Source organism: Alosa sapidissima, chromosome 14, assembly GCF_018492685.1.
Source record: "Alosa sapidissima isolate fAloSap1 chromosome 14, fAloSap1.pri, whole genome shotgun sequence".
NCBI classification, from domain to species: Eukaryota; Metazoa; Chordata; class Actinopteri; order Clupeiformes; family Clupeidae; genus Alosa; species Alosa sapidissima.
Window position 1 is genome coordinate 20402242 of NC_055970.1, and position 26121 is coordinate 20428362.

The 26121-nt window shown below is 45.6% G+C and overlaps 1 protein-coding gene across 4 annotated transcripts; it reads right to left on the bottom strand.

The window, feature by feature from the left end:
* On the bottom strand, positions 1-24777 carry LOC121681985 (enhancer of mRNA-decapping protein 3-like). 4 transcript variants are annotated; one of them, XM_042061955.1, is made up of 8 exons: positions 24533-24759; positions 24072-24246; positions 23737-23885; positions 14896-15255; positions 5757-5910; positions 3248-3465; positions 1893-2264; positions 1-1840 (listed from the first exon to the last, which is right to left on the bottom strand). In XM_042061955.1, exons 2-7 carry the CDS (start codon positions 24233-24235, stop codon positions 1912-1914), a joined length of 1398 nt encoding a protein of 465 aa, XP_041917889.1. In that variant the 5' UTR covers positions 24236-24246; positions 24533-24759; the 3' UTR covers positions 1-1840; positions 1893-1911. The 4 variants fall into 4 exon arrangements, with proteins under 4 accessions (XP_041917889.1, XP_041917888.1, XP_041917887.1 ...); XM_042061954.1 differs by having other exon boundaries at positions 1-2264; positions 24640-24777; XM_042061953.1 differs by having other exon boundaries at positions 1-2264.
* Positions 24778-26121: the final 1344 nt, after the last annotated feature.

The following is a 26121-nucleotide window of genomic DNA, read 5'->3' on the forward strand; positions in this document are numbered from 1 at the left end:
GTGGTTGAAAAACCCATTTAATGAATTCACAATAAAGTGCAGATGGACACAACAGATTGTGTTAGTTTACACAACATGTGTACAAATGTAACAAATCAACAAATTGAGTGTAAAAGTGTTTTACTACAGGACAATGTGTCCAAACGGTGTGGACATAAACAACTTGAAATGGCAGAAGAACATTCCTCCCCAGATGAAGCAATGATGATCATCAAATTATTTATTCCTGTGGTATAAACACATACACACAGTAGTATAGAGATCTACTTGTACTGTAAGCTGCTTCTGAATTACAAGTGTCTGCTAAATGAGAAGGCAGCATAGGGCACATCTTTCATCACTGTGCAAGTAGTATAACCTGTTGCCAGTGACATATCAGCATTGTGTTAATAACAGCCACTTAATGAAGAAAAGACAGACATTCTCTTCACAATACAACAACTGGTTGCATCACCAGCCTAATAATTAAATCAATCTTCTTCAACTATAATAACTCCACAATGGCACTCAATGGGTATGCTTTTTATTTTGCTATTCAGATATTAAAGTTTGCCAAAACATGTGAGACTTGTGGTAATCACATTTAATGTCTGATGAATAGTGCATGTCAATTTCACTATGAGACTTCAAAATTGGCTTGCTAACATGTTTCTTCAGTGTGGCTCAGTATCACATGAACTGTCAATAACTAGGAACTGAATCTGCAGGCACGCAAGCACATTTGTGTGGAGGTAGACTACGTTTAACTGAAAAATAGGGCTGGGGAAAAAATGCCCCACTACACACAAAAAAGTTAACTAAACATTTGAAATAGAAATTCAAAAACACCTGATTGCCAGGTCAGTGCAAATCTCACTGCTAAGGCCTCATGGGCAGTAACCACAGGAACATTCAGGAAATCTCTGCAGCACTTTCTCAGCAATATTAAGTTCCTGTAGGGGTAAACTCATGACCTTATTATTTCCATTTTAAGTACATTCAATTTTACTTAGCCTTCACTTATCCTTTGTTCTGATTGCTGTCACAAAATCATTGTTTAGCTTATACAATGTACCCTACTGTTTAACTGAGAGGAAGACATACATAACTAATAAACTGCAATAGAGAGACTGAAGGGGACAAGGGGAAAGTTCCAGAATCAAACCAAACTGTCAAGTCAGACAAACTGTTGTCCATGGCTTAGGTATTAGTGTTAAGTATTTGAATGTAGTGCTTTACTATGGATCAATGAGTCAGGACTTCCCCACACAAAACTCCGAGCAGGAAAAAGGAAGTGCACCAGGAGGCCCCAGCCAATCATAGGGGTCAAAGAGGAGGGGTCGAGAGGTCAGGTGCCACTAACAGTGGTCCCTCTTTGGTAAATAGCCTCTGACTCCAAGGTTGCCACGGTCACGGTTAGAGCTGTGTCACCACACACACAAAAGAGACAGGAAGTGCGGCTCTGATGGTCTTTCCTCCTCTGAAGAGCCTCCGCACGCGATCACTGAACCCTAGTGAACCCCTAACTGCCCCTAACTGCCCCCCTCCCCATCCACCAAAAACACAAACAGCAGTCCTACAGCAGCAGACTATTAAAGTGCCTTATCAGGTAAAGTGCCACGAGCCAAACCATCTGCTTTTGTAACCTTCTCCTGGAAGTCTCGACAAAAGAAAAATAGATTGCACAGAGCCATTTTACAGTGCCACATCTAAAGGTAGGTCTCTGTCCAGATATGTGCATTCACCCCTAACATAGCTAATCTCACTCTTGAGACAGAGGTGTGTGTGTGTAACATAGTAAAACTGTAGAATGTGTGCTTTGTGTGTGAGTGTGTTTTGAAACTATAGGCTATGTGTGCCTTTTGTATTGAGAGAGCAAGTGAGTTTGTGTCTGCGTCTGTCTATAGAGCGAAATGTAACATCTCTCGACGCCTAGGCTGAATGCAGGGGAACGACAAACTTGCAGCCAAAGGGCGACAAGTAGTTGATGCCCACGGCCTGGAACACCTGTCTGGGCAGCCCTACGTCACACAGGTACACCCGACCCGCGCCCTCTCCCAGTGCCAGGGGGAGGCCCAGGCACAGTGACCATTTGGCCTCCACAGCCGGGCCCTGGCCCTGGGCCTGGCTCTGCCCGGTGACTGGCGGGTCGATGCTCAGGACCGGGGCCCGGTTCTGGTTGGCCCACTCGGCTGCTGCCCGGTACCAGGGCTGCTCTCTCAGGTGCGGGTTCTCGTGGCAGTCCAGGCAGTTGATCACCAGGTCGACCGGGCTCACTGGCAGGTCTGCTTGGGATGGGGATTGGGGGGGGGGGGGGGTTACATAATAGAAAAAGAATGAGAGGAATGCCTACAGCAGGTAACCACAGATTAGAAAACAAGAGCCATCCATGCACTATTATTGTGGTCAAGAGATTAGGGATCTAAGAACTGAATAAATAAAAGCATACCTCTTCAGAAAATGCTTAAACAAAGTATGTAAAGGTGAAAAGGACACAATTGTTCCTTTCTCAACCAACAGAGGGCAGCAGACAATTCTTGTCTTGTATCAACAACTATTAGATTACACCTTTACAGTGTAAGCAAGTATTACTACAGTATTTCAAGCTTTTGAAATGTCCTTCATCCTCAGCCTCGGTAATGAGTTATAAGAGTACATTCCAATTAAGTGTGATTTATGACTATTTAATATAGCTAACAGGTGAGATTTTCAGCAACTCTTTTGATCCTGTGAGGGAAATTTGGTCTCTGCATTTATCCCAATCCGTGAATTAGTGAAAAAAAACATAGCACAGAGTGAGGTGAAGCACACACAGGCAAACTGCTTGCTACAGTGGCGGTCGGGTAGCAGTGAGGGGTTAGGTGCCTTGCTCAAGGGCACTTCAGCCGTGGATGTGGGCATGGGAGAGCAGTGCTCAACTACTTTTTACACATTTTTCCTACTGGTCGGGGATCGAACCGGCAACCCTTCGGTTACAAGCCCTACAGTAGGCCACGGCTGCCCCAAATTGTTGGCTAAGTTACAGACACTCATGACAACTGATGCTAATTACCTAAAACTGATGCTAATTACCCATTAATATACCATTAATATGCATCTCAAAGTTCTTGCTGTAAGGTAAATTTACTGAGATGTTTAAGGGTACTTTACTGTCCATCATCTTCAGTTGAGTGAACATGCGCATTTTAATGTGCAACTTCTCCAACACCACCACTGATTTTTCGGACCGGACCGACATCAGGGGTTTTGTTTGCCATGCCATACCTACCTCTGATGCTGGACACCTGCTTGCCCCAGGCCCGTCCGAATAGGCTGAGCTCATGGGTGAGGGCCTCCTGTATCTTGACAAAGTTGGGCAGGAAGAGAATGACCTCCACCTCGTGATTGGCCAGGTGGCGACCGCAGCTGACCCCCTGGGCTCCCTGCACGTGTGGCCCACACAGGAGCACCACCGTGGGGCGCTGGTGCACGTTTTTGGGGTTCAGTCTGGATGGGCGTGGGGGGGGGGGTAAAGAGAATATAGGGGACAGACAATTAGTCAAACAATCAGTCTGGTTGATCAGCCAGAGCACCTGTGTGTACCAGTGATGCATGTTTGTGTGACTGTAGAAATCAGTAGGCGCAGAGGTGTATTTCTAAGTACATGGTTTAGTAATGGACCTGGGCCAATCAACTCAAGTGATTTATATGGTGATTTATTTTGTCACTCATGACCTGTTGCCTCAGAAGCGGAGAGAAGCTTAACTGTAACTGTTGCATGGCGTTTCGTGTCACTGACATTCCATTGTCTCTCTTCGTAATATTGCTGATAGTTTCTTCCTTGTTTGAATGTGACTAAAGTGGTAAACATAATAGAAGAGGCCTATTGCTTCATTCTCCACGCAAGGCAAAGCCAAGACAATTTTCTTTTAGATGAATTAACACTTACTCTGAGTACTAACGAGGTTAGTCACTAAACATACTTCGTACTTGTACCCCTCAGGACAGACAGGGGCCTTCAAACAACTGATCAATGGGTTTCTGTGGGGCACAGAGGCCATTTTTTGGGGTTCAGACTGAGGACGGAGAGAGAAGAGGGAGTGATCAAGCTGAGTAACAGGTCAGTCAAATAATCAATAGACAGGTTCATCAATAGGAGGGCATTTGTGGGTCAGTGGAACATATCCGTGTGAGTGCTGCACACAACAGCCTGCAAAACAACAGGTCAATTTGTTTCATTGATCCAAGATTTGGTTTTGTTTGTTCAAAGACTTGTTAAGGTCTCACACATAGGTTTGGGTCTTGGGTCTAAAATGGACTTTGTCCATCTAGCTTCTCATTTTAGATACAGCCTCTGACAAGTACTTGTACAACATTCCTGTACAATATTCTACATCCTAAAAATGAACACCAAAGAACACCTAAGCACTGGGAAATATTTGCTGTCTAATCAACTTTGTAGGTTTCATTGTCTTAAAAAGTAGCAAGAGGTTCCAAATAACACTCAGAAGATTGTGCTTATTATTCAAAATAGGCTATATTTAGCTGTGTTTAGCAATAACCATATGCTTTATGTAAACTGAGTTGTTACAATAGCCTACAAGCTGTTCATTTTGACCCTTGGCAACAGCTTCAGAGCAAAGGTTTGGAGCGGGGCCGGTGGGGCCTTACGTGCCGTGCTGAATTCATCCATTACTAGCTAGTGGGACAGTGAGCCATCTGACGTACGTTAAACAAAAACTCACCTTATATAATACCCGACACCATCAAAAGAAACCTTTGGACCAGATCGTCTGCAGTCGCTTATCTTTTTTTTTTTTCCTCCAGTCTCATGCAACTGTTTGTAGCCGTGCCAAGAGGTTAGAGAGGAAGAGATAGCGAAAGATGGTTGTGCTACATTTACATAAGAAGTAACACTTTTTTTTGGGAGGTGGAGGTGGAGGAAGAGGTGGTGGTGGTGGTGGTGGTGGGGCTGCAGATCTGCCTGCTGCTCCTCCAGCTCTGCTCCAAGGCTCCGTAACACCGGAATAAAGTAGATCCGTCGCTCTTCAAAGAGAAGCGCTAATGACGGGCAGTAGTAAAGGTGCACAGGAGCACCAGGGTCAGATCTCTTGATTTTTTTAGACACGTCTAATTGCAGACGACTGGCCTCCAGACACACCTGGTCCTCACCTGGGCCGGCTTTACCTGAGCCTTTTACAGGGTCGAGAGGAGTCTACTGTTTACTCACACTGGGTGTAGTAGGGGGGATGGGGTGGGGGTGGGGGTGGTGCCTGTGAGGAATCTGGGGCCTCGAAACGGGGACAGGAGAGGCTAGCGTGTCACAGAGCAATAATGGCTATACATCCCCATGACAACTGAGGAAATAACACGTTGAATAGGAGGGCCGAGTCTTGTGTTTAGTCTGAGCCGGATCATCCCACTCCAAACATGCCATTGCAACATACAAGTAAACAGGGTCTGTTAAAAACACGCACACACACAAATGCACGCACACACACACACACTCTGCACCAGTTGGTCACACACATCCATCCATCTTAACAAAAGTACATCTTTTTCTCCTCTCTTACACATTAACCTCCCTCAATCCCACACCCATGCAAGCACACAAACTAATACACACTATGGCACACAAACACTTACCAAATCACCCTGCCAAAGACACACCCTGGTGAAACTATATGCTCAAACATGCACACATATACTCAAACACACACACACACACACACACACACACACACACACTCCTTGCATAGACATATAATCGAACTTCTATCTCTCACACACACACTAACCGGTTGGGCCCTCCCAGTAGTGTGAGGGCCATCTGGCAGGCACACACTCCGGTGACCTCCAGCCTGCGCTCCAGAGAGATGCCATGCTCCTCGCTGACCCGCAGCAGACGCTTGTGCAGCTCATAGGACACGCTGGGCACCACCAGACCCGAGTCTGCAGCAAGGACACGGAGGGAGGGGTGTGTGTGTGTGTGTGTGAGAGTGTGTGTGTGTGGGTGGTAGTATGAGTGTGTGTGTGTGCGTGGGGGGGGGGGGGGGGGGGGTAGAAATATGGGTGTGTTTGTGTGTGTGTGTGTGTGTGTGTGTGTGTGTGTGTGTGTGTGTGTGTGTGTGTGTGCGGGGGTTAGGGAGGGGTGATGAAACGACAAAAAAGACAAAAGTTAGATGGGTGGGAGATGGGACAAGAAGCAACAGCCACACTGGAATTTATTACACTGGCAGCTATGTTCATTTCCTATCTATACTACCGCTCACTGCTCACATCTGGCACTGCTGCCAGTGACCTGCCCTTTTAACTTGACCTTTGCTAACGCTTACAACGGTATGTTGTTTACATACATCACCTATTACAAGCACAAGCATAGACACACACAATTACCACAGACACAATCAAAACTCCTGTTGAACAGACTCAAAGTGATACAAAACAATCACAGTTGTAATAAACACGCACACACACACACATGTACACACACACACCAAGGCCACAGGGAAGCAGTTAAGACGCTAACAGCCTCCTGTGAAGAGCTCGTCAGGGCGGCGAAGGCTCCGCAGATGCCACAGTGATTACTTCATGCTGTACAGACACTATACGAACCAAGCCAGTGAACTTCCATTCTGTTTGCCTCTCTCTCTCTCTCTCTCTCTCTCTCTCTCTCTCTCTCTCTCTCTCTCTCTCTCTCTCTCTAAGAAACTCACGCACACATACCATACACACAGACAGACACGGGAGGGGACTATTCACACATCGCATCCACCCACAGGAAGGTGTACTGTATGTTGCAACTAAATGGGAAAGGTTGCATATGCACGCACACAGACACACACACACACACACACACACACACACACACAAGCACACAGACACACACACACATATTCAGGTGTCGTGCCTCGCTGCACTGCTTATCACTCTGCTTATCTCCACACCCATGTTCTTTTATCATTCTAGAACAACGACAGGGAACATATTACAATGTGTATGTTGCGTGTGTAAGTGCCTGAGTGTGTGTGTGTGTGTATATGTGAGTACACCAGGGAGCACTGGTTAAGTGGTAAGGCTCGCCCAGACACGCAAGCACACACACACAAACACACACAGCTGCACGCGAGTGATAAGCCCAACTACACGCTAGCATGCAAGCTACAGGAGCACAGGAAGAGGAGGGTGGGTTAGGGAGCGGAGGCCTCCTGCTAATTACACACGCTGCCATTCCAACAGGTGCCTCAGACAAGAATTCCTACGCCACCGCTGTGGCTTCCCAGTGCCGAACACGTTCCTCCTCTCCTCTCTCCCCCAATACAATTCATCTGTGCAAACATGCAAAAGGCCCCAATACCCCACGCCCCCTTCCCCTCTTAATTCTCAAACACTGCCCTCTTCCTCTCTTGTGACCTTACCCCTATCAACCTCTCACCCTCGCTCAGTTCAATTCCATTTGTGATTTATTGCCATTACTCTGTTTTAAAATATTGCCTACATAAACATGTATATGTCCAAAAATGTATAGATCATAATAATAAAATGGTAGATGAGTAAGATTTCTCGTTGTCCGTCGGTCATCTCTTCTATACTCCTTTGGCAAGCCCAATCTAACTCACTCAGTCATACTCGCGGACTCACGCACGCACACACAGTAGATACACACACCGAGAAAAAACCACTGCCCAGATGCACGCAACACCACACACGCAATGCTCAACCTGCTCGACCAGGTGGCCTGTAGTGCACAGCTGAGGCAGCACGCGAGGAGATAACCAGGGCCTCAGGGAGCAGGAGACGGCAGTGGGCGGGGACCCACAGGTGAGTCAGACAGGTGACCTGACCTGGTTACTGCAAGTATCAAGTATCGGATGGGGATGCTGCAACAGTGCAACAGATAGGCGATGTTGTGATGTCACGCAGGTGAGCTGCAGCAGTGGACAGGCGAGGTTAGGCTGTAAGATAGGTGAGGTTGTGATGGAACACAGGTGAGCTTAAGAGGTGCACGAGTGAGGTTGGGCTGTAAGATAGGTGAGGTTGTGATGTCACACAGGTGAGCTGCAGCAGAGTACAGAGTTGTGCCATGAGACAGGTGAGCTTCAGTAGTGGAAAGTTTAGAGGGCAGGTGACCTTTACCTGAAGGTGTTCATTATTATTGTGCAGAACAGGTTAGAAGAGCCTAACATCGTCTCTGGCATCGTCTCTGGCCTTACATCACAATCGGGCCAATACTGGCCCTGCTGACTGGATTGGCTATCAGCAAATTGATATGACATTTACCGATGGCGGTGGTTGACGTTTACCAGTTATGTCGCATCAATTCCGTGCTAGCTAAATGTTGTGTTATATGCTGACTGGGGCATTCAGAGATGGTGCTATGAAGGCCTGAAAGACTTGTAAATGGTTCTGGTAATTTTTGTAATTAATATTTTCTTCCTTGCCACTAAAAGGTAGCCTGACACGTCATACTCAGATTCTAGTCACGATACGAACTTCCCGACCTCAAATGTTGTGGGCGAAGCTAAGTTCGGCTGGCACCCAGGCTAACTAAAAGGCATCATTAACAACAAAAACAAAGTACACAAACAAATAATAAAAAAAATATCAGGATCGGTTATCTGGCAAATTGTTATATTGTTTCCCCATCGGTATCAGCCCAGAATTTCACAATTGATAAATCCCTTCTCTGAATTCCCAAAATATGCCCCTGTGTAGGGCAGAAGAGAAGGGCAGCAGATGGAGAATAAATGAGAGCCCAGGGCTGCCATGACCCAGAGCCTGGACGGGACCTGGAGGGGCACGAGCTGCATAGGAACACAGAGTGCTGTGCAGGCCTGTACTGTGGGGCTGTCAATTACCAGCCTGGCGAGCTAGCTGTCTTCCAACCCCTACGGTGACAACAGCTACAGTGCCAGAAGGGGAGGGCTGCCACTCACTCGCTTTCACTCTGTTTGAAGAGCATAGATTCACTCTGTGTGTGTGTGTGTGTGTGTGTGTGTGTGAGAGAGAGTGCACAAAAAGCACTGGTTGGCAGTGTGTCTATGCCCAGAGTGGCAATATGTTTGCTTAGCATGTATGCGTGTATGCGTGTATGCGTGCGTGCGTGTATGCGTGCGTGCGTGCGTGCCTGCGTGCGTGCGTGCGTGCCTGCGCGCCTGAGTGCCTGTGTGCGTGCCTGCGTGCGTGCGTATCAGTTTGCATTAAACTGGCTTAGTAGCCTACACAGGCTGGATATTGCCTGCTGTCTAAAGTGGGTCCTTAGTAAGATAAACGAGTGACAAGTGTTCTGGTCATCTTGTGAACAAACAGCACACCCCTAATTTCCCTTGTCGTTTACTTTAGGCGTCGCTAAATAACTACAAAATCTGAACAAGCCATTCCGGTCAATCCACTCGTTTCCAGGCAATCAAAACCCCCTTAATCTTAGCTGTTTCCGCAAACATCTTCTGGTACATTCTGGAGTATGGCCCGATACGCATGAGTGTGTGTGTGTCTGTGGGTGTGTGTGTGTGTCTGTGTGTGGTGTGTTTGTGTGTAGAAAGATTTGCGTTAACATATGATTTGGTACACTGACTTTTGTGTAAAGTGAGATTACAGGTAAGTGTGTGTTTATACAAGAGGCTTTGGAGGTGTGTGTGTGAGTATGTGTCTATGCCCATGTATGTGTATGTGCATCCGGGTGTGTGTATGCGTATGCTATGCGTGTGTGTGTGTGTGTGTTTGTGTGTGTATGTGTGTGCGTGCGTGCGTGCGTGCGTGCATGCGTGCATGTGTGTGTTCCTATAGCGGAGCTGCTGTTTATGTAGGGCTGTTTGGAGCGGCACGATAATTACAGGCTGCACAGGAAGAGGATTATCCTGCCAGCCCGGTACCCATCCACCCTCCTGCTTCCTGCTGCTGGAGCAGTAAAGGTGTCAAGTGAAAGGTGTGGCACTCGTACAGGAGTGAGAGGAGGCGGTGGCCGACTTGCTCTGCCCAGGGGCCCAACCAGGGCATGGCACGACCCAGGAGCACACAGCCTGACTGAGACTTCAAGGCTGTGGAGCTCTGCAAAGCACACTATACAGCCAGGGGCAAGGCAAGCTATGGGCATGGACTACTTCTAGCATGAGAGTGTAGGCAAGATTTTAAAAAAGCGTGCATTGATTGGCAAGTCATTCTATTTAAATGCTCCTTCCTCAGACGTTTTGACCCATGCCACTCGTCACTCATAATGGGAGGGCTCAGACTTTGCCATCCTGTTGTCTCTACTCTGCTGCTATTTCAAGAGCATGGATACAAAAGATGATTGAACAATGCTTTATTATTATTATTATTATTATTATTATTATTATTATTATTATAATAACTAGATATTATTATCTAGTGCTTCATTAAATCTTGCTATTTACAGCCTCTTTGGCTCTTCACCTTCACTGGCCTTGCTTCACCTGACACATAGTTCACCTGTGACATGAGAAAAGTCCAAGTTACTCCATAAAAACACAAATGAATCAACAAAATACACTCCAAAACATAGTCTAATAGAGGCTGCAAAACTAGCTTCCACTGACTTTATTTATATCGCACATGCCAACCTTCTCTGCATCCTTCCAACCATGAGACACATAAAACACATCTTTCCGATTTCTCCGAATTCTTATAATAATAGTGAGTGCTGAATAGTGAATAGTGAGTGCTGACATGCCAGGAGATGAAGGGTTACATAATTATTGGAACCAGATCGATGAAAAGTCAATAAACCAGGAGGCTGAAATTGAGCCATTCATGCGTGAGGTGTTCATGTACTACCAGTTTACTTTGGCCAGCCTTCCTGTCTAGGATGCCTGGGTATGCGAGTTGTGTAACAGTGACTGGCATGGTTTTCTCAGAATGTGTGTGTGTGTGTGTGTGTGTGTGTGTGTGTGTGTGTGTGTGTGTGTGTGTGTGTGTGCGTGCACGCGAGTGTGTGTGTGTGTGTGTGTGCACGCGAATGTGTGTGTGTGTGTGTGCACGCGAATGTGTGTGTGTGTGTGTGTGAGAGAGAAATACAGATGCTGTAAGCTAAGTTTTGACTCATGTACAAGAGTGCAGGACAGTTTACGATTGTGTAGGTGAAAGAGTATAGGTGTTCCTAGTGCTCAGGGTTCTCAAGTTGTACGCATTGGGCGTGAGACACCCGCATTTCAACCAGCTCACACGCAACACGCCACACCTTGCATTTCACACGCAGAAAAATGACTAGGGATACCAAGGTGTCCGTAAATGTAATCAACATTTTTGCCATATAAAAATGGGGTAACCCAATTCAAGCTGAGTATAAAACGTCAGAACCCTGTTGGTGCTTCTTATAGATAAGGTGGCGCAGCCAGCAAGTTGGCATGGGAGTGCAGCTGGGTCCCAGGATACCAGCCACATAGGGCATCGAGCACCACCCCCCCCCCCCCATTATAGAAATACTATTTTCTGAGTGGCTTCTCGGGACATCAGAAAATATAAGTCATATAAAATAGATCGGATAAAGGATAAATACAAATAATAATGTTTCACCACTGTTCCATGTCAATGCCCTTTTGAATGTTAAGTATAACAGTCATAATAAACATGACATCTAGCCAGCAAGGCATGGTAACAGAGGATTCAGCTCTAGCCAAGCAAACTAACCAATGTTATCATAGTCTATGTGTACAGAAAGTAGTGCAACTGAACAGGTTGGCTTACACACATAAGTGGCAACCAGGTATTAAGCAGAATTAACGGCCTGCGAGGTGTTCCGATATATAAGAAATGAATGAACTTGGCATCGTGGAGTTCTTTGCTTCCGCCGCCACAGCCTTTATCTCCTACTCAAAGAGCACACTGACCTCTCTCCAGCCAATAGAACAACGCTCAAGCTTCACTTTAGTCCATCAGCAGGACCTCATGCTCCTTATAGGTCAGTGACAAAGAGTTCTGTCCGTTTTCTAGCCAATGGGAGTAAGCCAAGGCGGCTGGATTCCGGCAGCTGCTGACTCTCTTGTTCATCCACTCCGAACAGGAAGAGACTGTTATCTCTGGAGCAGCCTGTGCCTCTGTGTGTGTGTGTGTGTGTGTGTGTGTGTGTGTGTGTGTGTGTTCTATACCATCATGTCCGTATGCGTGCCAAGAGTCGCTCACACTCCCGCTCACCGTTCTCCTGCGGGCCCTTGCCATTGTTCTCTGGTGCTCGCAGTTGACCTGCTTGGCCTGGCCTCTAATTAAGGGCCTATGGAAAAGGACCCGGTTCCCCCGGGCCCCGACTCTATTCTGGGCTTGAATTGGTCCCCTCGTCTGCCTTTTCAGTCCAGTCCATCACTCCTTCGTTCTCCAACCAACCCTCTCTCTCTCTCTCGCTTGCTCACTCTCTTCACTCAAGCTTAAAACAAACAAAAAAAGGCTTTAAAAAAAGGGAAAGAATAACAAACAGTGCCAGCTCCCTGGGCTGTGTGTGCAGGGAAGAATGAGTGGTGAAGGAGAGGGAGGAGTGGGAGAGTGAGAGGATGACGAGAGGGAAGAAGGTCAGAGTGTTACCTATTAAGAGAGAGAGAGAGGGGAGAAGGTTAGAGTGTTACCTATTAAGAGAGAGAGAGAGGGGAGAAGGTTAGAATGTTACCTATTAAGAGAGAGAGAGAGAGAGAGAGAGAGAGAAGGTTAGAGTGTTACCTATTAAGAGAGAGAGAGAGGGGAGAAGGTTAGAATGTTACCTATTAAGAGAGAGAGAGAGAGAGATGGGGGGAGAAGGTTAGAGTGTTACCTATTAAGAGAGAGAGAGAAAGAGAGAGAGAGACAGGGGGGAGAAGGTTAGAGTGTTACCTATTAAGAGAGCGAGAGAGAGAGAGAGAGAGAGAGAGAGAGAGAGAGAGATGGGGGGAGAAGGTTAGAGTGTTACCTATTAGGAGAGAGAGAAATTAAAAGAGAAAGAATAAGAAAGACAGAGAAATTACGGAGAGAATTAACTCTTGAATGAATTGAATGCTGCACTGTTTTCGGAAGCTTTGGCCCAGAGTGCCAGCAATCTTGATCATTGTTGACGATTTTTGTAGAGCCACAGCGTATTCTATGGTATAGCTATGGACACATGCCTCTGTTCCTAAGAAATCCCAAGCTAAACAGTGGCTAGTTTCATCAAAATCCCTGTTTTATTTCTAGAAATGGAGATGTAGCGTCTTTGATGAAATACGAAGTGTTGCCTGTAAAGTTTCCGGGAAGTGACCTTGCGAGACTGCCACCTAGTGATAAACCCACGAAAATGGCCTGGTTTTGACCTGACGTGCATGTGTCACTGATTCAACCCAAAGCGGCAACCATCAAAAGCAGAGTTTTAAGATTAAATGTCCAGATAAAATGTCCAGATTGTGCGTTTTCATAAGTTTTCGATCGTCATATATTTAATTTCCATTCATCATAGAGTTCCCAAAATCACATATAAGGTGTGTTAGAGTGTCTAGTTTCGTAATTAAAAAAAAAAAAGCTAAAAACGTAATATTACGTTTTTGGCACTCAATGAGTTAACGGAGAGAACACTTGCTGGAGTATAGTTCTCTCTTTAGGGAGTAGCTGGCAGAATTTCAGCCTACCAATATTAGATTCCCATTACAAACACACACACACACACACACACACACACACAGATGCACGCACAGACACGGACACGCACGCGCACGCACACAACAGTGCGCTTGTACTCTGTTCTCCACCCACAGCCCTCTTTCCCCATCTGTCCATCCTTGTCCTGCTCCCTCCTCTCCTTACGCTGGTGTGTCTGATTACAGGCCAATTTGCTTCTGCTCCTGACTGTTTGTTTGCCCTGGGCCTATTTTTAGCGTTGCATGGGCAATGTCTGTGTGCTCTATGCCCTACGTGACTGGTATCCTGGGACCCAGCTGCACTCCCATGCCAACTTGCTGGCTGCGCCATCTTATCTATAAGAAGCGTTTTGATTGGGTGGGGCACTGCTGATTCAACCAATCAGAGGCTTGATGTTGACTTGTTAAAACGTCTAGAGGATGCAGCAGTAGTCCTGAACAAGACAATCGCCAGCTTGGTCTGGAGAACAGGAGAGTGATCGTATGTGTGTTTGCAAACCCTGAACTCCGCTGTTGTTCCCCGAGCGCCGCTGTTGTTGCAGGCAGCTCACTGCGCCGGGATTAGTGTGTGCTTCACCTCACTGTGTGTTGTTCACTGTGTGCGGAGTGTTTTTCACTAATTCACGGATTGGGATAAATGCAGAGACCAAATTTCCCTCAGGGGATCAAAAGAGTATATATATTTGAGAGAATGTTTGTGTGAGAGTGTGAGCAAGAAAGAAAGAGAAAGAGAGAGTGTGTCAAAGAGAGAAAGAGAGAGAGAGAGAGAGAGAGAGAGAGAGAGAGAGAGAGAAAGAGAGAGAGACAGGTGTGTGTGTGTGTGTGTGTGTGTTAGGGGTTTAATCAACTAGTTAACTAGTTGACAAGTCAACTATTAATATCACTAGTAGGTAGCAGTCAAGTAGTCATGGACAAAATGGCTAAAGGCTAAACGGGCTAGACATTCCTATGTATGGAAGTACTTCACCAAAAATGAGACCTGTTCCACAGACACCCAAGTTGTGTCCAGCTGTGTTAAAGTCCAATAAGAACATGACGGCTATGGATAGCCATAGAAAAGATGAAATACCAGCTGCCAACACCTAGCACTGAAACACCTAGCACTAATGGTGATGTTACCACCAGCACTGTGCCGGTACACAATGACTAGTCGACTAGTAAAAATCAGTAGTTCTGACACCTCTAGTGTGTGAGTGTGAGTGTGAGTGTGTGTGTGTGTGTGTGTGTGTGTGTGTGTGTGTGTGTGTGTGTGTGTGTGTGTGTGTGTGCGCGCTGTGTGTGAGAGAGAGAATATTTAGAGAGCTGTGAAAGTGTTCCAGTGTGTTGAGATGACGCAAAGGCAGTAAGGTCTTACCAGTGCAGTACTCTTTCCCCCCATACTGAGGAACTGTGATCCGTCTGTACACCACCGGCTGCGCCTCCAGGACGTTCTCATTGTGCCGGTAGCAGGGTGCGGATGGGTTGCCAGGCGTGGTCCGCTGCCGTGGTCCGTTGCCATGGCGCTCCATCTGCGAGAACACGGCAGCCTTGTCAAAGAGCGCCAGGTTGCCCTCAAAGTCGAAGTCTGTGTCCAGGCTTTCTTCCGTCCCGTCACCGAAACAATAGTCATCCTTTGGCCGGCTGAGGGGGCCCGTTGAGCTGCTCCGGGTGCTGTTCCTCCGGGGGGGCGGTTGGATGGGGGGCTGGGGCGCAGCTTTAGAGTTCAGGGGTGTTCCTGGGAGATGGAGGGAGAAGAAGTCAAGAGCTGGGAAACACAAGGGGCTTTAGGCCAAAAAATTACTGATAGAGAGAGAGAGAGAGAGAGAGAGAGAGAGAGAGACATTTGACATTTCCTTTCCCTCAATGTTCTCAATGTTCTCATTGTTTTTGTACAAATTATTACAATGTTTTGTTTTGTGCTTTGGCAACCCTGTACCTGCAATCATGCTAATAAAGCAACAATGAAATTGAAATTGAGAGAGAGAGAGAGAGAGAGAGAAAGAGAGAGAGAGACTTTTACTACATCTGGACTCCGATTAGGTAGAGAAACACAGAATCTGAGGAGCACCCCAGCTTCCAAATGATGGCTTAAAAAGTATTCTTCCAAGATGTGGATATTTCCATTAAGTAACAAGCAGGCAGTTTACGGCTTTTCCGCTCATTTTTCCCACATCACCAAATTCACGTTCATTTGTTTATTTCTAGCAGCTCAAGGCGACAAGAGTTATTTAGTAGTCTTACTAACTACTAGTTGAATGACAGTCTGAAATGGGCAAGGATGAAGGTGAAACCTTATGCATATCATATGTAGAAGTGTATCTATCTATTAGGAGGGGAAAACTGGTGGAAGTCGTTGCTGAGGGGGATCATAAATGGCCACAGCAACGAGGAGGAAATGGTCACAAAGGCTGCTCTGTTGGTGATGCTGTTTTTGCACATTCAGGCTATGTTCAGACAAGGCGTATTTTGCGCAGTTGCCGGCGTCCGTTTTACATTATAATCCTATGGAGTAGACCATGTTTTCAAAAAAGTCCTCGGCTTCTTTTAAAACATGATCGTGGGCGTCTTTTTCTGAAACTTAAAGCTGTTTTTTAAGTTGAGAAATGTTCAACTTCTAGTGGAAAAACACCCTATGTGTTGCTGTTTTTTGACAGCTGACCAATCACAAGCAGATAACCGAAAAAGACGCTTCCAGCTGCTTTTTTGGAACAAAAAAGATGGCAGATTTTTTAAAAACTGCAAAAGCACACAACTTAGGGTACATTCAGACTAATCGTCTTTTTCTCAGCTGCCGGCGTCCGTTTTACATTATAACCCTATGGAGTAGACCATGTTTTCAAAAAAGTTGTCAGCTTCTTTTAAAACGTGACTGCAACAGTCTTTCTAGCGGAAAAACGCCATACGTCATGCTGTCTTTTTTACAGATGACCAATCACAAGCAGTTTACTGAGACCTGTGGTTTCCCATGACAACCAAGTAAAAAATGGAGAAGGTGACCACGGGTCGAGAGACTCGTTTTAGTGTCTGAACATAGGGAATTGTTTGACATGACTTCACAACTTTACCATAACATGCCAAAAGCAATAGCCAACGTGAGTTTTCTCTTCCGCGACATTTTGAACCCACACGTAACGTTAGTAACTTTGTCTATTTGCTTTTTGGAACAATACGATGGCAGCTTTTTTTTCAAACTGAAAAAGCGGTCTGTGCAACTTCTTATGTCAGAAAAAGACGCTTAGTCTGAACGTACCCTAAGGTAGCTTTGTTGGTAATTTGTTTTTTGTTGCTTTGTTTCTTGAGTTGGAAATTCAGACTACTGGCAGGCAGCGCATGTGGTACCATGAAGGAGGAACTTTCTGGATCCTGGATCCATGCGTTTGCGACTGCCAATAGGCAATTTTGCATTGTTGTTGTATCCTGCGTCATGTAATGCAATGTTAAATAGGCTTGATTGTTGATTACAAACACCTACCGATCTAACTTAAAAACAAGCCGCCATGGGAACACTTCTCTCACTGAAATAGAACCTTATGTGCACACGATCACAGAGTATCACACACACAGACACACACACTCACACACACAAACCAAACAAAAGCTAATACCAGAAAAAGAACCAACATGAGAACAAAAAGAAAAGAGAGAGCGAGAGAGAGAGATAGAGACAGAGAGAGAGAGAAAGAAAAAAACTGGAAAAACCTGGTGCTCAGCCCCAGTGGCGTGGAGCTCTCACGCGAACGTGTACCGAGACAGGGCAGTGGCACGCCAGCATCGCCAACACACTCTTCACGTTCACTGCTCTCACGCAACACACAGGCGCAACACAGACACACACAGGTTGCCATCAGACACTTCCATCTTCTCAGCTCACACGCAACACTCACACACAACACACACAGTCTAGCATCAGTCAGACACACATACACTTCCATCTTCTCAGCTCACACGCAACACACACACACAGTCTGCCATCAGTCATACACACAGACACTTCCATCTTCTCAGCTCACACGCAACACTCACACACAACACACACACAGCCTACCATCAGTCATACACACAGACACTTCCATTTTCTCAGGTCACACGCAACGCAACACACACACACACACACACACACACAGCCTGCCATCAATCATACACACAGACACTTCCATCTTCTCAGCTCACACGCAACACACAAATGCAACACAGACACACACAGCCTACCGTCAGTCAGTCATACACACAGATGCTTCCATCTTCCCAGTTCATTCAGGCCCACTGACCCCTTAAACCAAAGAGCCTTAAAGGCCACTTCCACCACCAGGAATCAATGGCCCACATAAGGACTTGGTACCAAGGACATATTCTTCTTTTCATCAGTAAGGAGCGGGAATCAGAGGCAATGACTTGAAGCCAGAGAGGGTCTTCCCTAAGTAATATGGCCGACTACACGAGAGGAAAACGGGCCAAGGAACCACAAGCAGACTGAACTAAAACAAACGGATGGAACCGTCAGCAGAGTCAAGTGTTCACAGCATTCCTATGCTACATGCTGAGTTGCGTCCATTGTGTCAGTCATCCCTGCTCTTGCTGTCTGGTCTGACTTTCTGATACTATAACCTCCTCCCTGGTCAGGAACATGTCAACCAAAGTCGGTAAAAAACATACGGAATATGGAAGAAATCAACCCTAACAGATTTCTGGCTATGCAGAAACAATAAAATGCCAATACAGTGTGTGTGTGTGTGTGTGTGTGTGTGTGTGTGTGTGCGGTGGAAAGGGCATGGCCACAGGGTCTAAGGCTTAAGAGAAACACACACACTAACACTGCTTACCAGGTATACAGAACTTTCCTTTTTTCAGTGTTGTTGTTTCTCTTAAACGTTAGGATTAGTCCTAATGTACTAATCACCATGACAGCCAACCAGAGAGGAAAGTGACAATTGAGGCTGCATGTGTCTGTCATTGTGTGTGTGGTGTGCGTGTGTCAGTCTGAGTTTAAAAAAAAAAAAAAAAAAAAAAAAAACCTTAGCAGGCCTCTGTGTGTCTGTGTGTGTCTGTGTGTGTCTGTGTGTGTCTGTGTGTGTCTGTGTGTGTCTGTGTGTGTGTCTATCTGTCTGCCTCTCAGGATTACTGTCGTAAACGACAACTAATATGAAAAAAATGTTTTTTTTTTTTATTGTAAACAGAAATGAAAGAATTTACATGAAAAATATAGCTAAACAAAGCAAATGAAAATAAAACAAGAATGTTAATGCTGCGCTCCTGACAACTTGGAATTTGACATTTGACGTTGACATTTCCCAATTGTGTTCTGCACAAACTCATTAAGTTAAGATTTCTGACCTCCAACTACAAAAAAAGTACAATTGGAACACCACACAAAGTCAGAGTTCCTACTCTTAAACTCGGGGAAAGACCACAATTGTACGACTATTTCAAATGCAATAGTGAAAATAGTATGCAAGTGAATGCACAGAGAATGTAGGCAAATAGGGTGACAAGTGAAAAAGAAATGTTCGAGTCAGGCCCAACACCTCCGTAACATGGCCCTATCAAGAGGTGGAAGGAAAAGAGTGAGATGGATGGCAGACCAGGGCCACAGCAAACCCAACAAGCCTGTAAAGCCAACTTCCTGCTTCAGCACTATAACACACACTTTAGTTGGGCTTCTGGTAATCATGTGTTTGTGTGTTGTGTTTGTGTGTTTGCCAGTTATTAACAGTTCTTTTTTTTTAACTCACATGACTATTTAAAACTCCATGTTGTTTCAGATTGTACAGATCCATTGTGAATTGGGGGAAGAATGTGGTAACTGCATGGTTTGGGCATTTTTCCATTTCCTACATTCCACTACATCCTCACTCTCCCACAAAGATTCCTGGAAGACAATTAAGAGAACACTCGTTATCTTGCACGAGCAATTGCCCCTTCCTCCTCCCACTCTTCCTCCTCCTCCTCAGCCCCGCTTCTCCCTCTCTCCTCTCCGTCTCTGCATCCCTCACTCCTTCTCTTTTTTTATCTCTTCTCCTCTACCCTTCTTTTCTCTCTCCCTGCTTCTCTTTCTTCTGCCCCCCCCCCCCCCCCCCCCTCGCCCCTAGCTCGGGGCGAGACAGTGAGTCCTGGCTTTGCGTGTGAAAGGGTCAGCCTGGCCCCTGCTACTCAGCACTTCGAGCCCTGTGCAATTTGTGCATTAGGTCCTTGGCCGCCGGCCCGAGCCGTGCTGCAGATTAAAATAAAAAAGACAAAGGTAAACAGTGCTTCCACCACTGATACGGTCTGCCCTTCCATGCACGGCTCGCCAAGACTACACCACTTCCTGTGTGTGTGTGTGTGTGTGTGTGTGTGTGTGTTTGTGGTGGGGGGTGGGGGGGCGCGAAGGGGTTTCCTGCACCAGGCCAGAATAGTTAGAGAGCAACTGGAGAGAGAAAGACTGAGCGAGAGAGAGAGAGAGAGAGAGAAAGAGAGGAAGAGGAACAGAGAGAGGACCTAGAGAAAAAGGAAGTGGTGGAGAAAAAGAGAGAGAGAGAGAAAGCAGAGGAAAGACAGATGGAGGTGAAGGAAAGAGAGATGGAAAACGAGAGATATATCGGAGTAAGAAAAGACATGGGGGGGGGGGGGGGGGCGAGAGGAAGGGGCAGTGCGGCACGTAGCCCAGGCCTTGCATAACTGCCTCTTTAGGCGCTCAAACACAGCGAGGGGGGATGTTTATTGATCTTAGTCACACAAGTATTGTAAAGAGGAACTTTGGTACAGGCTGCTAGCACGCTATGGGAATCTTCTGGGAGGCGTCGGCGAGTGGGCAGCGGACGGTTAGCCCTGGCCCAGGGGCCCTCAGCGCTGCGGCCCCAGTGACACCACGCCACGGAGGAACTGACCCAGAGTTTCCACAGCACGGAACCACCCGGGGCGGCGCGGCCGGTAAGACGGCCCCTTGGGAAAATCCCCACACGGAGCCGGAGGGGTGGAACAGCCACAGAGGAGAACGCAAGAAGTCAACGGCACGTTGCCTGTCTGCACAAACAACTTCATCTCATCATGACTGACCGCAGTTCACACAACTTGAAGTTTTTATCAGAGTTAAGATCTAAATGATACATTAATGTTTATTATTACACGGCTCTTCATAATGCTGAAGAATGCTCCATTGACTTGAATGGGCCTTCCCAATGTTCGGTGGTCTGCTAATTCTCAATAACAGACCGTTGCTAAGTATAACGGCTCCTACACACAGCTGCGTGCATAGCGTTGCTGGAGACACATCCCATTCACTTTACATGGGCTCATGTGATCTGTTGCCGAACTGAATTGTTGGGTCCGTTGCGTCGCGTTTCTCCCGCCGCTCGCGTTGAGAAGCTCAGCTGTTGCTGCACCGACAGACGGCACCGGCCAATCAAGCCAATCTACGGACAGCACCAACCAATCACATTACGGTTTTACTTCCAAGTCATTTGCATAGCTACCGTCGGGAATACCCACTGGCATGCGTTGACGGAACGCAGCTGTGTGTAGGAGCCGTAACAGACCGCTGTCAAGGAAAATGGGTTTTGTGCTTCTATATCTGCTTCATATCACTACGCAAGGACTGGAACTTCATTCAAAAGTGAAAGCAGACGGTTGATCAGCTGTGTTCTAAAGAATGTTTGATTCAAGTTCAGCGTGTGCTGAAGCGTGTACTATTTGTTTCTCGGCAAAAGCCACGATGAAACGGTAACAAATAGGCTATAGCCTAGGCTATGTAGGCTAAAGAGTCATATCGTGGGGAGTTTATTGTTTCGGTTTGGCAAGTAGCCATGTAATAAGCGGGATAATGTATAGAACGCTGGTCATTATTGGGAAAATAAGTCCCTTCAGGGCGGAACAAGACCCCTCCGCTGCGCGTCGGGGACCGGTTCGCCCTGTCAGCACTTATTTTCCCAATAATGACCGGCTTTCTATACATTATCCCTTACTTATTGAACCACTTTGGAAAATAAAGTGCACCCAACTTACAGGTGTCATGGCAACTTCAAAAGCAGGACAGAATTGGCCTACTCAAGAATTACCTACATTCAAAAAATAAATAACCTAAATATACGCTTTCAGGATCCCACCTCACTATAGACTGTCACTATTATGTCACAGCAATATAGACGCCTTACGACCATTGAGTGAATCTGTTACAGAAGGTTGTGCTTAAACTCAAAAACACACATCTGCACTTTGGCAGCAATAACTTACAGAATTCAGGTAAAATCTCACCTGCAGAGGTCACATCACATGACCACAGGAAGAGATGTGTTATATGTGGCTTATCACTTTGCTTAATGTCTCACACCTTATGGAGACAGCTTACGGAGGCAGTACTTTTAACCACTGCATGAATGCCATAATAGACACACTATCAACGGATTAGCAGGGGCTATCATCCAAATCTGAACACCTACATATAGATTAATTGGGGGGCAGCCGTGGCCTACTGGTTAGCGCTTCGGACTTGTGGCCGGAGGTTTGCCGGTACGAACCCCGACCAGTAGAAAGCGGCTGAAGTGCCCTTGAGCAAGGCACCTAACCCCTCACTGCTCCCCAAGCGCCGCTGTGGTTGCAGGCAGCTCACTGCGCCAGGATTAGTGTGTGCTTCACCTCACTGTGTGTTCACTGTGTTTCACTAATTCACGGATTGGGATAAATGCAGAGACCAAATTTCCCTCAAGGGATCAAAAGAGTATATATACTTATACTTATTTATACTTAATTAATGGAGTGCACATGGTGGACGAAAACCAGCTCTACTTCTCACACCACCGGAATGCAAACAGCTGCGTGCGACTGTCAACCAGAGGTCAGCAACAGGACACCTGTGAACTTCTCGTCCACTGTATTTCACAACCCCTGGCCAAATCAACAGCAATGCTCATGCACTGGCACGATTTCCTCCCCTTTACTGCGAGTCATGCTGGGTGACGTCCAAGCCAAAACAGACATGCACCTGCTGCATACACAATATGCTGTGAACACAAACTAAAAAAAAACAAAGTCAGTGATTTATTATGGGATGCCTGATATCACACACAGACACTCATCCCGAGCAAGATTGCAATTCCAGAAAGCGTTGTTCAGCAAACACTGCGATGACTAAAAGTTTTCAAAACAAATCTCTCCATCAATTAACAACAGCAGCTGTTAATCTACAATTTGGGGAAACGCACCACTGCCTCTATCTCAAAGCGACTCCAGCCAATTCAAAACGTCATGGCCTAGCCAGGGTATAGTGAAGGAGAGGTGAGCCGCTAAGATAAGATATACTCAGCTACAAGCTTTGGCTCATCTTCAGCTGACTGTTAACAGGAGATTACACTGAGGAGATGGCCTGGCTGTAACACTGCTATGAGTGGTTTTCACACCGCTGTGTGTCATTAAGCCAGGGATAAGGTTAACAATGAGAACCTTTAGTCACAAAGAGGAGATGGTGGAATACAAAGGGTATGTGGACAGGCAAGAAAAAAAGCACATTGTGTAAACATCACACCATCGAGCCCAGACAAGATGGATTATCCACACTGGGAATCAGTAATTGTGCCTGGCTTCACTTTGCCACAGTGACATTCTGTGCTCCATTTCCTCTTACAACTGTAATTATAATCTCAAGAAACCGTAACTGTGAAAACACAGGTGAAACAGCTGATGATTATTATTATTACGTTTGGAGTGAAATGAGCTCACTGCGTAAATGGTGGCTATTCTCCATATTACACAATCTACAAACCACAAACGAAGGAGCCAGGAGTTGTGTGAGTGGGTTTAGGTCCATTTAAGCATTTTCATTTGGTAGGCTAAGTAACAGAATGTAACCAAGGACTATGTGGAGGAAGCCTCAGAAAAATATATTTATGCCTGACTATTCCATTAGGATTAGGTTTCATGATCTTTCTAGACTGGTTCAGAGAGGCTCTGTTTTCATATTGCATTGTCTAACGCAGCTGTTCTGAATCCTGCTCCTCCTTCCAAGTCTATGCATCTGACTAACTAACTCATGGTACAGTTTACCTGCCGACAACTATTCAGCTATTCATACTGAGTCTAACTTATGTGTGTGTGTGAAGCAAGGCCAGACAGAGGACACAGGGCACGGTTCAGGATACAGTACACATTAACAGGGTACAGTTCAGGATACAGTACACCGGGTACGATTCAGGAGCTTCATAAGCTTCACCAGGAGATTTAAGAACCCTTGGTCCACAGTGATGCTCACCTCTGCGTAGGATGGTGATGGGGGCACTCATGGGCACAGGGCCTTTATCCTCGGCAGGCAGAGTGGATGGCTTGGCTTCAGTGTTATTGTTCATGGCCCCTCTGACATTAGGGATGTCCAGGATCTTCAGGTCTTTAATGTCCATGGCACTGTGCAGGTAGCACCAACAGGTAGTCTTAAATTGTTGAGCCACAACTAAAACACTGACAATGAAGTAATACAAAGGACTGGCAAAGTGTGTGTGTGGTACCATTAATATTGACACAGGCTTATCAAAGTAGGCACTTGTACTTACATCTTCTTTTGCATGTTACTTTAAACAGGTGAAGCCCTACCTAAAAGTAACCTCAGGTACAGAACACCTGATACCATTGTGGAATGGTTGTCTCAGAGAGAGTGTTTGACTGGATGGGTCAACAGCAGAGACCTCTCCCTGGTATACACCAAGCGTGGCTCCACAGTTTATGGACACGAGACTGCCCAACCAGTCTGATGCCATGGCACACAGTTCTACGATATACACAACACAAATTATTAATGGTCGAGAAGACGTATAACACATTAACTAAATAAGCTACTTCAGTTAAGTTACTGACAACAGTGATTCAATGTCGTTGCCGGTGAACTTGCAAACAACCTTGTGACGAAATTACGATTTGCTAAATAAACAACTGTCTTGAAGAGTAGACTAACGACGTTAACTTTAACTTTGAACCGCTTTACGTCAAGTAGGCGACACTGATACTATTTGGTGCATATAAAGTTACGTGTGTTCAAACGCCTTCTGAAGGCTTACCTGTCCACAGTTTAATAGGCAGGGATCACGTTAAAACAGCTAAGCACGTATAATAACGTTAGCCTATAGCAAGCTAGCTTATACGCAAGTTTAAAACAACAGCATACCTTGCGTTGAATTTATTACTGGAAGACGAAATACTCCCAGTTAGCTTGCCGCAACTATTATGCTAACCATCTACCATCTACTTAATAAATGTCCACCACCGCGTGTGCCGAGCACTTCCTTCAACAACAATCTATTAGAATACGTCACTTCCAGCGTGAAGTAGGTTAGCGTGCCACTATGATCAGACCTGAGTTCCAAACTTTTAAGGGTATGTATGATTTTATAGCCTAGCATTATTCTAAAACAGGGGTGTCAGACTCATATTAGGGAGTGGGCCAGATTTGTTGGAATTAGACCTCGTGGGGGCTGTCATGGTCCTGGTCATTTTTCTGCGTGGGTAACAGATTGTTGTTTGATGATATCCTCCTTTACTATACCCAGGTATAAGCAAACAAGTACAGATCATGTACTGCTGTCATAATACTGGTCTTCCCATGTCAGTTTTCTCTGCATCTTCCATCCTGAGGATAGTTTGTAGTGCTAATCATAGATATATTGCTTATTACACATTATTGAAGACAACTGGATGTGAATATCTTGTTTTGGCTGTAATTTTCCCTTCCTACCCAAAACATCTGGGCCGGATCTGGCCCCCGGGCCTTATGTTTGACACCCCTGTTCTAAAAGCTTGTATTACATTGACAAAAAAATAGAACTTCTAAAAGAGTTTGCTGCAAAGTTTGCATGAAAATGTTTTAGATTGAGGGGTTCTAATCAACAAAGAGACTGCATTACCTTACTAACCTTTAAGGGCAGGCCTAGGCCCAGTGGGTCTGTCTATGGCGCCTAAATTTAGAAGTTATGAACATTTAGTGGAGATGTTGTGGTGTCATGTGTTGTGCAGCCTTGTGTTGGTTGTGATGGGCTTTTAAGTGTTTCCTTTGATTGTTTGTTTGTTTGTTTTTAAGCGGTACAGTAGCCTATATTTTGTTTAATTGTATGATGTGTGAAATTTAAAATAGCAATAATCACAGAAGAGTTTTTTTATTTTAATTATTATTATTTTTTTATTTATTTATTTATAAATACACAAACAAGTTACACCAATTCATCAAGAGAAAAATATGACAAAATCAAAGACAAAATATCACAAAAAATGAATGTACAAGTCGGGATTAATGAATAATTAATAGCTTGTTGATATATTCTTCAGAGTTTCACAGCTCAGTGTCTTTTATCAAATCCTTCATTGTCTGCACAGTGTTTCACTCCTTACACTCTCAAACAGGGAATACAGCAGATAAACAAATTGGCTACATTCTGTGTGGGGTAAAAGGCAATAACAAAACAAATGGCACATTTGCCATAGGAATACAAAATAAACCCTTTCAGGCACATTCAAATCTAGCTAACAGTCAACCATAGACTGCTCTATATATACAGTCTATGCAGTCAACAGCCAAAATACTCATATACACATCATATCACATTAAAGGACTGCACTGTTATACAAAATAGCTTTAGTCTTTTAAAACCCACCT

Excerpts from the sequence above, each read along its gene's own strand:
- LOC121681985 (XM_042061954.1), bottom strand. The coding sequence starts at position 24,235 with ATGGCATCAGACTGGTTGGGCAGTCTCGTGTCCATAAACTGTGGAGCC. Across the intron at positions 3,466-5,756 it reads CTACTGGGAGGGCCCAACCG|ACTGAACCCCAAAAACGTGC; the intron begins GTTAGTGTGTGT and ends ACGCCCATCCAG. Across the intron at positions 2,265-3,247 it reads GCAGGTGTCCAGCATCAGAG|ACCTGCCAGTGAGCCCGGTC; the intron begins GTAGGTATGGCA and ends CATCCCAAGCAG.